This window comes from Myotis nattereri (genome assembly GCF_964212035.1).
Source record: "Myotis nattereri genome assembly, chromosome: 6".
NCBI lineage: Eukaryota > Metazoa > Chordata > Mammalia > Chiroptera > Vespertilionidae > Myotis > Myotis nattereri.
The window spans coordinates 56,369,885-56,387,121 of record NC_138081.1 but is presented as its reverse complement, the minus strand read 5'-3'; the positions used below and the strand labels follow the sequence as shown (position 1 = coordinate 56,387,121).

Here is a 17,237-nt window from a genome sequence, read left to right as displayed (position 1 = left end):
ATAGGACAGCTAGAAACAGTCATCATGTTTCACCAAGCCCATCTCAAGACCAAGACAACAGGCTTTGTTTTATTCCTGCCTCTAAAAGCAATCACCTTTCAAATAAAAATTTCAGAAAGTTTGCAGCTGATTACTATGCAAATTCAATCTGTACCAAAACCTACCATATAGCAGGTGTTTTCATTGTTGAATACCCTTAAAAACTTAAAATAGGAGGACTTTTTAACACTTAAACCTTTGTGTTACTTTCCATGCATCCTGGGTGAGAAGTTTAGTCACTTCCTGTTGCTGCCTCTTGTACGGTCTCAGATTGGTGTTCTGTGTCAGGGCATAGGTATTTTGGGTAGGACTCTAGCATTGACAACGTGAGCATTCAAAGGAGGCAGGTAAACACAATTATCCTGGCAGCTGTGGAGCAGGGTGCCTCTGGAATAGGGTAACATAAAAATCATTCTACAATTGAATGGTGTTAAGTCAGGAAGTGATCCTAGATATGGAGGTGGAAGGGATGGGAAGAAAAGAAAGCTAAGGTAAATCTAAAGAAGATGGACAGAAAGAATATGACTAAGGAGAAATATATGTGTTCTAATTTATTTCCTAGCAAAGGCAGGACGAGTTATCTATCTATCCAGTAAAAGTTTCAGAGTATTAGGAAGGACCCCTTCAAATGTATTAGTGATGTGAAATACGAGGGAACCTCAAAAGTTATCCCTTTTATATTTGCCATTATGAAGTAATTGCATCATTTTTTGGAATCAATTCTTATCATAATTTTAAAGTTCATGGGCAAATGCTCCCATGACCCTTGGATTCCCAATTTGACAGCCACCACTTCCGCCATTAACCTCAAACTATTAGTGGGTTTTTACATCAAGCTCTCAAGCATCGAGTTCAAGACAAACATCAGAATGCCAGAGCTTCGTTCTATAGCATGCAGCAAAAATAGGGACTATCCTTTCCTCTCTGACCTCTCTTGTAGGAGGAGATTCTCAGATACTAGTTATTTGTGAACAGCAAAGATTTGTCACATTCCTTTACCTACCCAAACCCATTCATACACCATTCCCTCCATACCTATGTAAGAAATTCATATAGAAAAAAAATAAATAGGGTCCAGGGAATAGGGAGCACTGAGTGTGGTAGTAGAATGTCGTACATTAATATAAGTGGAGAGGCCTCTCTGAGAGGGCACCTTTGAACAGAGAACTGAAGGGAGGGAGGGAGGGAGGGAAGGAGGGAGAGAGATATCTAAGAAAGGGGTGTTCCTGGGCACTAAAAGGTTGTAGACTAAACAACTTACATACTCTAACTTATATGTATTTTAAGATCACTTTTGCTGTTTAGTGGAAAATGGGTTGAAATGGATGTAAGCATGGAATTGATGGTGGTGACCTGAGGGCCACTAGGGTGGTGACAATGGGAATGAAAAGATGCTTTGGGCTGGATTCAGTAGTACTGTCTGATAAATAAGGAGTGGAGGTTGAGAAAAAGAAAACAAGAATGGCTCCCCCGTTATTAACATCTGAGTAAATAATGGTGTCGCTTATTAAAATGGGGGCTGAGAGAATGGGCTAGAAAGGAAGGAGGAGACATATTTTAGTTTTTATTTAAAAGTTATATTTTGGACACATTAATTTGTTTGTCTAAGACTTTCAAATGGAGGTTTCAGGGCAACTAGATGTAGGAAGTCTATCTCACAGAGAGTGTTAGACGGACATGTGAACTTGAGAACATCACGCTAGAGCAGCCTTTATACTTATTTTTTTATTCAATTTATTGGAGTGACATTGGTTCACAAAATCATACAGGTTTCAACTATTTAACTAAACAAAACACTGCATTGTGCACCCAACCCCCAAAGCAAAGTCTCTTTCCTCCCTCCATTTACCCCCCTTTTATCCCTCAATTCCCAACCCTTTCCCTCTGGCTGTAACCACACCGTATATATAACATAGACACAGACAACAGTGTGTGATGATAGAAGCAGTCTTTAAACTCGGGTGAGTGCATGAGACCCTGAGACAAAGTGGAGAACTGGAGGGCAGCCCTTGAGGGACTCCTCACTGTGAGCTTAGGCAGAAAGCGGGGAGCTGGCAAAGGGCACTGAGCAAATGATGCCGGTGAAGAAGAATGTTCTAAAACACTGTGGAAGAGAGGGTTCGTGAAGGAAGGAGTGCTTGACTGCATCAGATGTTAATGGAGTGCAGTGATGTGAGAGCAGAGACACTCCCCTGGGATTTAGCACTTGGATGTGCTGGAAGAACTTGGCAAGTGGAGCCAGTGACATGTTGTGAACAGAAGTCAGCATGGGATGAGTTGAGGAATAAATGGGTGGGAGAGGAAGGAAATGAAAGCAAATAGGACATACAACTCCTAGAATATCTGCTATGTAATTTAATTAATGTTAAAATTTAGCACCTAACAAGTATGGTCTGTTGGTTTCCACCAGATATTCTGCAGTCTGGTCCCACATGCAAGGGGGAACGGTACTAGGATCTGGATAGTTGCCAGCCTGCACTAACAGATAAAAGAGCAGAGGGAAAACCCTTTCTTTTAAGTGGCCATAGTGATTGAAAGCTCAGAATGCTGTCCTACTTCATCTCACACCTTGGATGAGATGCCATGTCTAGGGTGAGAGAGCAGAACCATGTCTGAATATGAGACTTTAGTCTTGCTTACATTATCCCCCTCAACTCCTCTATGTATCTCACACTGCATTAGCAGCAGTTTTCCTTCATACTGTTAATAACATAGGGCGCAGTATTATTCTGAGTTTCAGGCATCCATTGGGGAGTTTTAGAACATGTCCCCCGCAAATAAGGGGGACTACTGTACACTAAACATTATTAAAGAAATGTGCTAATTAATAATTTTTTACTCAGTGCTTCAAAGTGAATTTATGAAAAACTGTAGCGTAGGTGTGCATAGGAGTACTCTCATGAAAAGTAAAATTGGTATTTTCACGTCTGATGGTGAAGGAATTTTTAAGTGCTTAAAAACTAAGCATAGCTCATCCAATCTCATTACAAGTGTAGCTCTCATAGACTTACAAATGAACAGTCTAGCTTTACTCAAAATCATCAAAAGTTCAGATGTGGTGGAGTTTCTGTTAGTGATGTTTCATTATCATTTTCTTTGATTCATTTGACTTTTTATTCACCATATGTCTATTGACCTTTTTCTATAGGTAAGAACCAGGCTTTGAAGATGGACTTTGAGATTGTTGAAAATCAGTCATTAGAGTTTAATGCAGGGTTATCACATTTTTAACTAGAAGGATCTGGGGTTCGTTTGTTTGTTTGTTTGTTTGTTTGTTTTAATTAAACTAAAATAGATTTGACTCGTGATACAAAAGCCTCACCCCCACTGCTATTTTGGTCAGGTCTCTGACCTCTTAACAACTGACCAGAAAAGAAACTATTAGGCTAAGGATATTAATTGTCAGAATACATGTTATCTACAGATGTACTACATTTGAACTCAGTTGAGCCTTATGGAATATTTGTGTAAGTAAGAGTAGCTATACGATAGGAAGCCATTCATTTTTATTTTGCCTTTGTTGCTATTGTGCATGTCCTCTTAAAGAGGCAAAACTCTTATTATGCTTAGTGATAGTTGATGTGTTGAGAGTGCTTTATAGTTCACTAAAGGCTTACATTATCTCATTTAATCATGAATTCTGGGAGGGTTGATGTTTTTATCCCATTTTACAATTGCAGAAATTGAAACTTGAAAGAATTAAGTGATTTGCCCATTATTAGTACAAGCAAGTAAGTGGAGCTTGGGAATTCAAAACTAGGGTGTCTGACTCAGAGCCTGTGTTCTTTTAGTCTGCTAAATGGAATTATAGACAACATATTAACTAGAGAAAATGGAAAAGTCAAAGTTGGGGTGTGTGTGATTTGACAGGAATGGAAATACAATAAAGATAAAGTCAGTAACTAAAACACCAAACACAAGCAACCAACAAGAGCTATACCATTCTCAGTCCTGAGAGGTGATATTTTAGTTTACAAAAGAAGATAATTTTAGATATTCTTCATTTTGACACATAGGAGTGGATATACTCAAATAATAAAGAATTGAAAATTTGCCATAATCTGCATAGAGTTCCCCAGCTTGTGAGTCTCTAGGATATTACTCGTTACTTCTAATCTTACCTGTTTTTTGCACAATAAGGTCCAGCCTTAAGCCAAATGAATGATGTCATTACTTTAAGTAGTTTTTTTGTTTGTTTGTTTTGGGTTTTTTTAATATCCCTCTCATTCATGTGCTGATTAGAGTGTGGCATTGAGAGCTTAGACCTAAGTCGGGCTTCCTGGGTTCCATACTGACTGCCCATTGCAAGCTATATGACCTTGGTGGGGTATTTAAACTCTGAACCTCATCCTTTCATTTATAAAAGAAGAATAATAATAATAACAATCCTATCCTCACAGGATTGTTGTGAGGATTAACAGTCCAATACAGAATTAAATGTTCAATAAATGTTAACTGTTACCACATTGAATAATACCTTATATACAGGTTCTTTTTGCTGAAAGTTTCTGGTTAAAATGTGGTCATATTTTTATAATCTTTGGCTTATGATCCTTTACAGATTTAATTAATATAGTATTTGTTCATTTAAAATAATACTACTTTAGAAAATTAATTCTATTAAGTTCTTTTCATCAGCTTTCTCTGCATTTTAAAGGCTTTTCAATATATGGAAATGCTCTCCAACCATGTTTTGGAATCTGAATTTCTTAGAAATGGAAGTAAGCATACTCAGAAATAAATATGAAGCACTCCTGGCCGGTGTAGCTCAGTGGTTGAGCATCTACCTATGAGCCAGGAGGTCACAATTCGATTCCTGGTCAGGGCACAGGGGACTCCCGGTGGGGGGCAGCCAATGATGATTCGCTCTCATTGATATTTCTAAGTTTCTCTTCCTCTCCCTTCCTCTCTGAAATCAGTAAAAATATATTAAATAAATAAGTAAATAAATAAGCAAATATGAAGCACATACACTGGGATTTCATACCAGAAGCATAGTGAATTAAATTAGAATAATTAATAAGGAAAAATCTTTAATATCTATAGCCCAGCTTTGATATTACTGTTATTAAGAATCAGGCCAAGCTAAAAAGCACACATTAAAAATAATATTGTATGTATTTATCAGACATAGCAATATTATTTGGATTTTATTTATGTATTTAATTTACATATAATTGTATATTTCATCACATAAATTATATATATACATAAATACACATACACACACAGTATGATGAATTATTTTGAGGTGTGGTTGTTGGAACTTCTGAAGGGGCAGCAAGAGAATATGATCTGAGGAGTACTAGTAAAGTTTGGAAACTTACTATCTTTAATTACTTTAGATTTTTTTCTTAATTTTTCCTGTTAGTAGATCAATAGAATGTTCTAAAGTGTTTTTTCATTTTAGTTTTTCCCCTTCAGTCTATCCTGTAGAAATGTATTGTAAGAAGTTAATACTTAGTAATTATAAGGAAATGTTTTAATTTCATTTAACATCTGTACCAGATGTGATATATTTAATTATTTTTAATGAATGTATTCATAACTTATTATTCTGTATGCTGTATCTTTTGTTGAGCATTTTAGATAATTGATAAGCATTATTTGGTGGCATCTGGTCTGAGTCTGATGTGCTTTGAAAAGAGTACAGAGTTCTGATAATGAGGATTCTGTGAAAATGGGAAAACCAGCACAACAATGTGCTTTGAGAAAGTATGGGTTTTTAGCATCTTGAAACAATATATCACACTCAAAAGGACAGAATTGGGCTGCACAGTCTGTTAGCTCATTCTTGTCCAATCTGGTCTCCTCCTTTCTTTTGGAGCCAGCATTGTCATCAACTCACTGAATTATATTCTGACTGGAATGTATTTCAGGCACAGAGTAATGTATCTACTTAAATGGAATCCTATCTTTCTACAAAAGCTTTTTTGAGTATAATAAATTTAAAATATAAAAAAATTCTATTAGGTTAAAGTAATTGGTTCAACAGTTTACATATGTGCCTCCTCCCCCACTACCCTAAGCAAAGACAACTACTTAAAGGAATATAGATCTTTTTTTCTTTTATTTATAATATTGAATAAAATTTTTTATTCAACTAACATATAGTCAGATATATTTTTAAGACCATTTATTGAAAAGATAATTATACATTACAAGAAATTTTAGTTGAGCAGAAATAAACTATGGAATTACAACTTTCTATATCAGAGTGTTTAATTGTCATGAAAAATTTTTTTTAATGCTGTAGCAGTCTTTCTTAACTAGAATAATTCTTAACTTCCTAAGGCATCCATTGTAGGTAATCAATGAACTTTTCTCCTAACCATCTAGAATGGTACTACCTGTGCTTGGAAAAATTGAGAAAATGGTAATTCAGATTTTATTTTCTCATGGAACCAGGATTTAAAATTCACTGAGTCTTTTGATTTGTAATATATGGGGTATGTAAATGAATAATTTACATTATTTTATATAAAGGATTAAATGTGATAATTTTGTCAAGTAATAAGCACAGTGCCTGATACATAATAAGAGCTCAACAAATAATATCTGGTATCATGTTTTAAGCTTTCATTATCCTACGTCCCTGAAAAATTTTGCTTAGATTATGTTTTGATCAAGAAGAAATTTAAATGTAATCAAAATTTTACATTTTTAAAATTTAAACTGGCTGTCCTAGTAGTATTTTATGATTAATGATTGAATAATATTACTATACATTTTGCTTTTTTATGATGTTCAAATAACTCAGAATTCGTCCACAGTAACCATGTAATAAATGAAGTTGTTTTTTGTGATTGTCCTCATGAGGATTTTAGGTCTTTGCCAGTTCAGATAGGCAAATAGTTCTTTTTAAGGCATTGATTTATGTGAATGTGGGGGCAGGGGAATGAGAAATAGAGAGCCTTCCCTGATGTGAAAGGACAGGATATTAATGCCCCACCAAACCTCCTGTCATAGAATTCTTTAGCTTTCCTATGGTAAATGGTACCTTACTTTTTGGATGTGCTTGGCATTGCCATGGAATAATAAATTATACAAGCTAAAAAGATACACTGCTGTTTTAGTTATGAAATGGGGGAGGGGGGACCCCTGAAACTAATTGTCAGAGCAAGAATATCAGTGAATTAAGTCGTGATAGTATAAATTAATGATATTTTATGCAGTGAACTATTGAACAAAAAAATGGATAATAACCTGTCACTTGAGAATGGCTAACATATAATTTATGAGACAAACAAGCACCTTTCTTTATAGCATGCATTCTTTATAGCTTACTTATCCTGTACTAATTTTAAAGGGAAAGTGAATTTATGTTAATACATTTCTATATTCTTGCTTAACAATTTACAAGGTAACTAATGCAGAAATATCAGGTGACCTTACTGTGACCATGAAACAAAAGGAACTGTTTATACATTGCATTCTGTTCAGGGGAAGTTGGTAAATAGCATTTTTGATATGTGTCATTAAACTATGACCTTGTTTATGCAGTGCTTTTTTTACATTAATAATTATTATAAAGGCAAACTTCATCTTCCTGTTTTTTAGATTGTTGGATTAAAACAGCTTGCTCCCACCTTAAAAAAAAAAAAAAAAAAGGAAAATATTTTGACCATTGGGGAAAAAAATGCGTAAGAATGAAAACAATTGGAATGCTTCACAATACTGATTTGCTTGTCTTGTGCATTTTTACTAAGTGCAGCAGCAGCCTGCTAAAGTTTCTTGAGATGGAGATTTTGTGAGCTCCTTACTGATCTATGCACAGCCAGGAGTGTGTTACAAGTATACTTGTGTATATTAGAAGTGGTTAATAGTAAAATGAAGTCTGAAGACAATGTCAGTTTTTAATATTTGTGAGTCTTCCGGCATGTAATACTTACGCATGTACCTATTTCCAAGTTCCCATTCCACAATTGGTCACTCTTGGACTGTGGTAGTGAAGCTACAGACATAACAAAAATGTGTCTTTTTAAAAGAATGCTTATGTATCCTCAAGCTATTTGGTCCCTGCATTACTCCCCTCGTGAAGTTGCCCAGAACGAACTTCCCCATGCTGCACCTTGTGTCATTCCCTGCTCAAGGACCAGTGGAGGTCTATCATTACATAGAGAGATTAGGCTTTCTGTTCAGTTCTTTGCAGAGAGACAGTTTTGTAAGAAAATAGATGTGCTGCATGTTACCATAAAATCTGTGTTGCTTTGAGTATTTCACATGTAGAGTGGAAAGTGATAGAACATTCGGAGAGTATTTATAAAATACGAGTTTCAGAAACCCTTTAGACATGAAAGTTTAGTGAAACTGAGTCTGGATATTAAATCTGTTTTAAAATTTAAAAAACTGGAATATATAAGAATTCAGAATATAGTAAGTTTAGGATGTAAAATAAGTGAGCTAAGGAATTATTTCACCAGAATTGCTAGAATAATTAACCAATTATTTACCAAAAATAAACTTAGATTTATACCATAGTTCCTATTACAAGTTAATTACAAGTTAATTATTTAAATGTTAAAAATAAAACTATAACAAAAGTTGAACTAGTAGGTGAATATGTATTTGATCTCAAGATGAGGCAAAGAAACATATGGGATTAATTTTAAATTTTAAAACCATAAAGTAAAAAAAAAAATTAAATTAAGTGAAGGACAAAAAACTAGATGAAAGCATTATAGCATATGATGGACAAGGAGTTAATACCCTTTATCCATAAAGACCTATCACAGGCCAATAAGAAAAAGAGCTATCATTTCCCTCTAAAAAAATGAAAAGATAATTTACAAAGAAAAACAGCTGGGAAATATGAAAAATATTAACTGCACTATTAAAGAAATGAGAAATAAACAAAAATAACACCAGTTTGATTTGTAAATTATTAAACTAAGGCTCAAGTTATCTTGCTTGCCCTGGGCCACGAAGGCCATGAGGAAACCTAAATTGAACAATTCCTATCTGTGCAGTGGGATTATGACTGATTTTTAAATTATATTTTGTTAATATCTTCTAAATTTTTAGCAGTAAGCCAAAAATAGAAGTCTTTTCTAGAGCAAGAGACATTGAAACGTTTTAGGCAACACTGCATCCCTTGCATCCCTTTAATAGTTAAGGGGATATTCCACTTACCCCTGGGTGTGGGTTTTTTCCCTCAATGAAAAAGAAAGGGATGGAATACATTTAAACTATATTTAGAATATACATAAAAATATTCTCTTCAGTTAATCTAACTTTAATCATAAGTACAGATGGGGCATATATTTTTATGCTCATAACCAAAACACAAAATAAATCAAATGCAATATTAATATAAACATTTTAAAGTTAATATACCTACCTCTTATAATTGTTTGCATTTGCAGATGGAGGACATCATTGGAACGCTAAGAGATTCCAACCTGAAACTTACACTTGCTTTCGGAATAGGAATGCATCATGCTGGACTGCATGAAAGGGACCGGAAGACAGTAGAAGAACTCTTTGTAAACTGTAAAGTTCAGGTATTGTTTTTTCCATTACAAGATATTTAAATGTAATTTAAAAGTTATGTTTTAGTTAAATGTGTTATCTTTTACTTTTTTAGGTTCTTATTGCCACAAGTACATTAGCCTGGGGTGTAAACTTTCCAGCTCATTTAGTAATTATTAAAGGAACAGAATATTATGATGGAAAAACAAGACGTTATGTGGATTTTCCCATTACTGGTAATTTTTAAAAATTTATTGATACACTAAGCTTCTATGTGTGCCTTATTTGAATTTATATGAATTAAGTTTTAGAGAATTGGTCACATTTAAACATATAATGAGGAAATTGTAAATTTTTGTTTCTAGTGCATACATTAAAGTATTGAACTGTTTTATTTACTTTTACTTACCCAGTCTTACATTTATCCAATTTGTTTAGGAACATCCAAATCATAACTAATAGTTTCAAATTCATAAATAAATAAAAATATTGATAAGTAGCTATTAGTGATGAATAAATTATAATTAAACATTACAATGTTTAATTTTAAAGTTATTTCACTAGAAATGATACTTTCATGAAACTTCTAGAACCAAAGCACTTGTTGCATGAACCATTTATTAACATATTTTAAAACTTGCTAAAATCATTTTCAGTGGTTTCTGAAGAGAGAAATATACTGAGTGTGTATTTATACTCGGTGAATATATGTAAAAGCTATATTATTTTTACTTCAGAAATTTCTATTTGCATTATTACTTCAGATTCATTCAGTATAAAAAAATATATTTTATACCATGGGTGGATGAAAGGTGAGGTTTAAATAGACCCATTATTCATGGTAGAAATAATCAAATGACACTGCTAAAGATATTTTTGCAAATAGGTGTTATTTGTTCTTGTTAAATTAAAATAGTAATAACTCTTAAACAGCATTTTTAAGTATAAAGGAAACTTTTCTCTTTCTTACTTTTACAAACTATTACTTTTGGGGACTCAATTTTCTATCATACTGATTTGATTAATTATTAAGAAACTCAATAGTAGGCATCAGAGATAGCATACATGCCCTTAAGATATTCCGTCTCCTTTGTTATTTTGTTATGTTGTAGACACATGCCATAGTCAGTGAATATACCTTGTGCCACATTGCAGAATACCTCTTGTTCTCTTTTTTATAGATGTTCTCCAGATGATGGGACGTGCTGGGAGGCCTCAGTTTGATGACCAGGGCAAAGCTGTAATTCTGGTTCATGACATAAAGAAAGACTTTTACAAAAAATTTCTTTATGAACCTTTCCCAGTAGAATCAAGGTAAATTTTGCTGTAAATTATTTTATATTAATTTATGTCATAGAAAGTTGGTATTTTTGTGGTTACATTTTATTCGCTAAAAAACAGTAAAACTAGTTCAAAAAATTATTTGAAATGAAACTGAATATAAAATCTCTATAAGACAACATTCAATTGTAATGTTAATTTTTAAAACTTTTTAGCCCTGGCTGCTATGACTCAGTTTGTTGGGCAACATCCTATCCACCTAAAGGTTGCCAGTTCAATTCCTGGTTAGGTCACATGCCCAGGTTGCAGGCTTAATCCCCAGTCAATGTTTTGCTCTCACATCGATGTCTCTCTCTCTCTCTCTCTCTCTCTCTCTCTCTCTCTCTCTCTCTCTCTCTCTCTCCTTATCTCTCTTTCTCTCTCCCCCACCCCTTTTTCATTCTCCCTTCCCCTCTCTCTCAAAATCAATAAAAATACTTTTTTTAAATAAAAATCTTTTTAAAAGAAGTGGTATAGTACAAAGTTCACTTGCATGTACTCTGGAGCCAGACAATCTGCACTCCACCGCTTGCTTGATATTGAACAAGTTACTTAATTCCTCAGTGCCTTATCTGTAAAATGGGAGATGATAGCTTTAGTAGCTGTTTCATAGGATACTTGTAATGATCAAATGTATAGTTCTTGGAACAGTGTCTATTGCATAATAAGTGATTAATAAGGGATTAGATTGGTGTGCATCTTTGGGGTATCCTATATAATAAAAGCCTAATATGCAAATCACCTGAACGGCGGAACACCAGTGGAACGACTGGTTGCTATGACGTGCACTGACCACCAAGAGGCAGGCGCTCAATGCAGTACACTCAGGCCAGCCAAGGTGGGTGCCAGTGGGGGAGCCCCCCCTCATCACTCCACAGAGGGAGGCGACCAGCGGTGGTGGCAGGCGGGGTTGGCAAGCAGGTGGGACCAGGCCGGCCCAGGCGGGTACCAGTGGGGGCTCCCTGAAACCTGGCAGGTTGCCCCACAGATCAGCCCTGAATGCCGGCCAGGCCTAGGGACCCTATCTGTGCACGAATTGCATGCCCCGGGCCTCTAGTGTTTTATATTTATACTGGAAACTAGGGACCCAGTACACTAATTCATGCACCTTGAAAGGAACTGTGGGCCACAAGGCTGTGGTGGCACAGGGGTGGGTCTCAGCCCATCCTCTGTGCCCCCACCTGGCCCCTCCCGCTGCTGCTACTCCCACGCGCTGTTGGTGCTGGCCCCATTTACACTCCCAGTCCCCTGTCTGCCAGCAGCCCCGCTCCTGCTGCTGCCGCTCTCACATGCAGACGGTGCCAGTCCTGCTCGTACCCACTGATGACGTGGAGCAATTGGGTGCAAGAGAGGCCAGCGACATCAGCGGGTGCAAGCGGCAGCTGCTGCCCTGATCGCCCCTCAGGAGCCGGGGGAGGTGGAGAAGCTCTCAGGGGTGATTGGGGCTGGCAGCCACCACCTGCACCCACTGACAGCACAAAGCTATAGGAACTGGTGCCAGGCACTGGCAGCGGGTGCGAGCAGCGGCTCCAGAGCCAGCTGCAGGTGCGAATGAGGCCGGCGCCAGCAGCAGGTGCGAGCAATGGGTGGGACCGTGGTGCGCAGGAGCAAAAAATTTTCAGTAACCACCAGAGGCTCGCCCCAATGACAGTGACCGGCATACCACCTTGGTCTGGTGCCCCCACTCACCTCCTCCATCATCCCGCCGCAGCCGACGCCTGCCATGTTCCAGGCTCTGCCGCCTGCTGCCATCGCCCACCATGTTCCCTGCACTCCCCCTGGTGGTCATTGCACGTCATAGCGACCAGTTGGTTGGTTGTTCCGCCGTTTGGTCTATTTACATATTAGCCTTTTATTATATAGGAATAGAGGCCCAGTGCACATATTCGTGCATGGGTGGGGTCCAGCCGGCCCGGCACCAATCCGGGTGGATTGGGGTGGGCCTTTTGGGAGGAGGAGATGGCGGGAGGTTGGCCAGCAGGCCCTGCCTTTGATTTGTGTGGGGGGTCGATCGGCTGTGGGGCCGGCCGTGGGGTGGGGCTGTGGGCAGTGGGCTGGCTGGCCCTGCCCCTGCCCCTGCCCCTGAATGGGGTTAGGGGTGCTGATCAGGGGTGGAGCTGGCTGCAGGGAGGGGCCACAGACCAATCAGGGTGGTGGGGGCCCATCGGGGATAGGGGTGGTTGCGGGGAGGGGCTACAGGAGGTTGACCGGCTGGCCCCGCCCTCTGATCAGGCAGGTTCACTGGCCACAGTGGGCATCATAGTGACTGGTCGTTCTGGTCATTAGCTGGCTTTTTATTTATATAGTTATTGTTTTTTTATTCTGTTATTAATTCCACTAATGTTCATTTCTATAAATTTGAAAAATGTGAAAATATTAAATAAATATTGTGGCATATAGGTTACGGTGTACTTAGAGAAAATTTATGACCATAAATCTATAAATTTAAAAAGAATGAAAACTCATCTTAGCATCTATTGCAAGAATTTAGAAAAAAAATAGCAAATTGAACTCAAAGAAAGAACATAAGAAAAATAAGAACAAGAATTAATGAATTGAAACCAAACATAATACATTAGAAAAAAATAAAACAATGCCAAAAGTTGGTTCTTTGAAGAGAAGAATAACATTGATAAACCTTTAAGTTTGATCAAGAAAAAGAAAGTGAAGGAACAAAGTGTATCAGGAATCAAAACATACTATAGACAATAAAAAAAAGGTATTATGAAAAACTTTATGCAAATGATTTTTAAAATTTGTATCAAATGGTAAAATTTCTTTTTAAAATCTTACTAAAACTGACACAAAATGAAATAGAATACCTAAATAATCTCTTATCAATCAAAGCAATTGAATATGAGCCCTGGCTGGGGGGCTCAGTTAGTTGGAGTGTCGCATGTACATCAGAAGGTTGTGGGTTTGATTCCTAGTCACGGCACAATCCTAGGTTGTGGATTCTATCCCAGTTGGGTTGCATATGGGAGGCAACTTATTGGTGTTTCTCTCTCACATAGATCTTTCTTGGTCTCCTTCCCCGCCCTTCCTCTTTCTTTAAAAATCAATAATTTATTCCATAAATGGAAAGATGACTTATTACTTGAAAGGAAAATAATATAATTTACCACAGTAGCAGGAAAATAATCATTATTACCTTATAGATATATAAAACCATTTGATAAAATTACACACCAATCTATAATAATAAAAGGGTAATATGCTAATTAGGCTGGACATCCTTCTTGATGTCATTCAGGATATCCTTCTGGACAAAGCCAGTACTGGAGGGAAGCCAGCCTGGGTCCCGGGTGCCTGTGGGCTGCTGGAGGGAAGCCAGCCCGGGTCCCGGGTGCCTGTGGGCTGCTGGAGGGAAGCCAGCCCGGGTCCCGGGTGCCTGTGGGCGGCCAGAAGGAAGCCAGCCTGGGTCCCGGGTGCCTGTGGGCTGCTGGAGGGAAACCAGCCTGGGTCCCGGGTGCCTGTGGGCTGCTGGAGGGAAGCCAGCCCGGGTCCCGGGTGCCTGTGGGCGGCCAGAGGGAAGCCAGCCTGGGTCCCGGGTGCCTGTGGGCGGCCAGAGGGAAGCCAGCCTGGGTCCCGGGTGCCTGTGGGCTGCTGGAGGGAAGCCAGCCCGGGTCCCGGGTGCCTGTGGGCTGCTGGAGGGAAGCCAGCCCGGGTCCCGGGTGCCTGTGGGCTGCTGGAGGGAAGCCAGCCTGGGTCCCGGGTGCCTGTGGGCTGCTGGAGGGAAGCCACCCTGGGTCCCGGGTGCCTGTGGGCGGCCGGAGGGAAGCCAGCCTGGGTCCTGGGTGCCTGTGGGCTGCTGGAGGGAAGCCAGCCTGGGTCCCGGGTACCTGCGGGCGGCCAGAGGGAAACCAGCCTGGGCCCCGGGTACCTGCGGGCGGCCAGAGGGAAACCAGCCCGGGTCCCAGGTCCCAGGTGCCAAAGGGAAGCTGGTGCCAGCAGCCGGGGGCAGGAAGACCTACTCTTGCACGAATTTCGTGCTTTGGGTCTCTATTCATAATACAAACTGTTAGCAAATAGGAATGTAAGTAATGTCCTTAATCTGATAAAGAGTGTCTACAAAAAAGTTTTTACATCAGTAAAAATTTAAAAATTTTAATTTTGTACCTTGATGATTATTAGTGTGTTACTATTCCAGAGTATTCCATAGTTTATATATTAATTTCTGTATTAATGAACATTTAGAGAGTTTCCAATTTTTTCCTCTTACATATAATGTTGCAGTGAAGTATTTTGCTTTTCTATCATAACATATAAATGTTTCTCTAGCAGACGATAATGGAAAAGTGAAATTGCTAAGCATGATGACTGTTCAGATAAATATTGCCAAATTGCCCTCCAAATTGACTATATGGATTTATACACACTCTGCCACTGATATGGAGTAATAGAGCAACTTGTTTTTTATTCAATTTATTATGGCCATTTTCTCATATCCTTAAAACATCCTTAGCTAAAACGATTTTTAATATCGGCATATTGTTCCATATATCACATAATTTACTTATTTTTTTCTTTAGTTGGACATTACTTTTCTATAAGAAAATAAAATGAACATTTTGTTATTCCTGTCTTTCAACACATCTGGTCATTTTTTTGTATACTTAACACAGTACAATTATGTCATCTATTACTAGGAACTTAATATTTACTGAATGAATGAAGGTAATATCTTTTCTCTGTCATAACTTTTATGTCTGTCTTGCCAAACATCCTTTTATCTGCCTCAGTATTATCCCTTACTTAGTCCTATATGCCATAACCTACCCTTCCATGCTCTCCAAGCTATGTCTTCTGTTGCCTGCTCTTACCTTGGCTCTCAGCTGCTGCTCCTGAAAGTTACTAGCTCTATTCCTGTCAGTCTGTGCTTATTTCCATCTTACAATTCATTTCCCCTAAATCATATACAAAATATATAAATCATACAAAACACAGTACTTTTGTATCTGGGAACATAACACCTGAATCTTGACTGTGTGAGATAAAGTGTGCTTCTTTTAATGTTCATGTGTGTTTCCCATGTCTTGTTCACCATGTAGTTTATTAGGAGTGCTGTCTGACCATTTAAATGCGGAGATTGCTGGTGGGACAATAACATCTAAGCAAGATGCAATGGATTATATCACCTGGACTTACTTTTTCCGACGTCTTATCATGAACCCCAGGTAAGCACAGGGCATTGTTTATTTCTGTTTTGCACTGAAAGAAAATTATGTTTGAAAGTAATAATCTCTAAGTTCAGGTACACAACAAAAAGTCAGAACTTTGGACATTCTAGATGTGTGAATTTGCCCAGAGAACCAAATGATGTCTCTGATATGATCACAATGTATTATGACATATTAGAAAATGAATAATTGTATGAATATATTTCTTAGCTTATTTTAATTAATTTAGAATACCCTCAAGGACTTTGCCCTGTAATTAGGGAGACAACTGAAGTAATTAAGAAAGATGTTAAACTTACATGGTAGTGATTGACTTGAGTACAGCTGGAATTCAAAGAAGATTGAAGCTTGTAAACACATAGGAAAAAAAAAGAATTTGTGAGTCATTTGTAAGGGTCAGTAAGGACCCAGCAAGAGAATTAGCACTGCAAATTTTCATAGTAAGTGGATCATAAAATTAGAATTATGGAATTGTATAATGAAGTAGACTTTACAGTATTCTAGTTAACCTTCTTGTTTGGTATTGAAGAAAGGGAAACTGGAAACTTAAAGGGACTTTCCGGGGATCCCATAACTACTTTGTGATAAAGCCAGGACTTAAAACCTAAGCTTGTTGACTTACCACTCTTTGTTTCTTTAGTGTGTAACCATAGATACATTCATTTTTTAGATCATAAGAATAGAGGCAATTAATGTGTTAGAAGGAGCTTTGAATTTGGAATCGGAACAATGATTCTTGTTTCAGCACCACCCTTTACTAATTGCCGCTTTGAGTCACTTTGCCTCTCAGCTTCACTTTCTTGATCTGGAAAGTGAGTAATAGCCTACCTCACAGGGCCATGTTGAGAATACAATGCACGAATTAAAGTCTAAGTTCAGTATTAATTATGAAGAATATAATTAATGTTGATTAATGTGCTGTTTTTCCTGTACTCCCTTCCAATTGCTTTATTGACCTGTACCAGTGATTTTCAACAGGTGGGCCCTAAGAATTTTTAAAACATTCAATACCTGACTAATAAGTCAAGGGCACTGATCTCTTTTCCCTTAGATTGTCCAAAAAAAATGACAACAACCAACATAACAATAACTATCGTGTCAATGAATCAAAATTATACTTTTTTTTCCGGTCAGATCAGCAAATGACATTTTAGAGAAATAAATACTGGTCAGTTATTTTTCTAGAATGTCCTTAAGTTTGGATTCAACTTAAGCATCCTCATCCCT

General features: G+C 37.8%; 1 protein-coding gene across 1 annotated transcript in view; it reads left to right on the top strand.

Moving 5' to 3' along the window:
- The window catches only part of ASCC3 (activating signal cointegrator 1 complex subunit 3), a 257,401-nt gene that overhangs the window by 163,048 nt on the left and 77,116 nt on the right, over positions 1–17,237 (top strand). The window contains exons 31-34 of the mRNA XM_081093991.1: positions 9,405–9,542; positions 9,626–9,746; positions 10,692–10,824; positions 15,882–16,007. Coding sequence (XP_080950117.1) covers positions 9,405–9,542; positions 9,626–9,746; positions 10,692–10,824; positions 15,882–16,007 — 518 coding nt within the window. The remainder of the gene's footprint in view (positions 1–9,404; positions 9,543–9,625; positions 9,747–10,691; positions 10,825–15,881; positions 16,008–17,237) is intronic.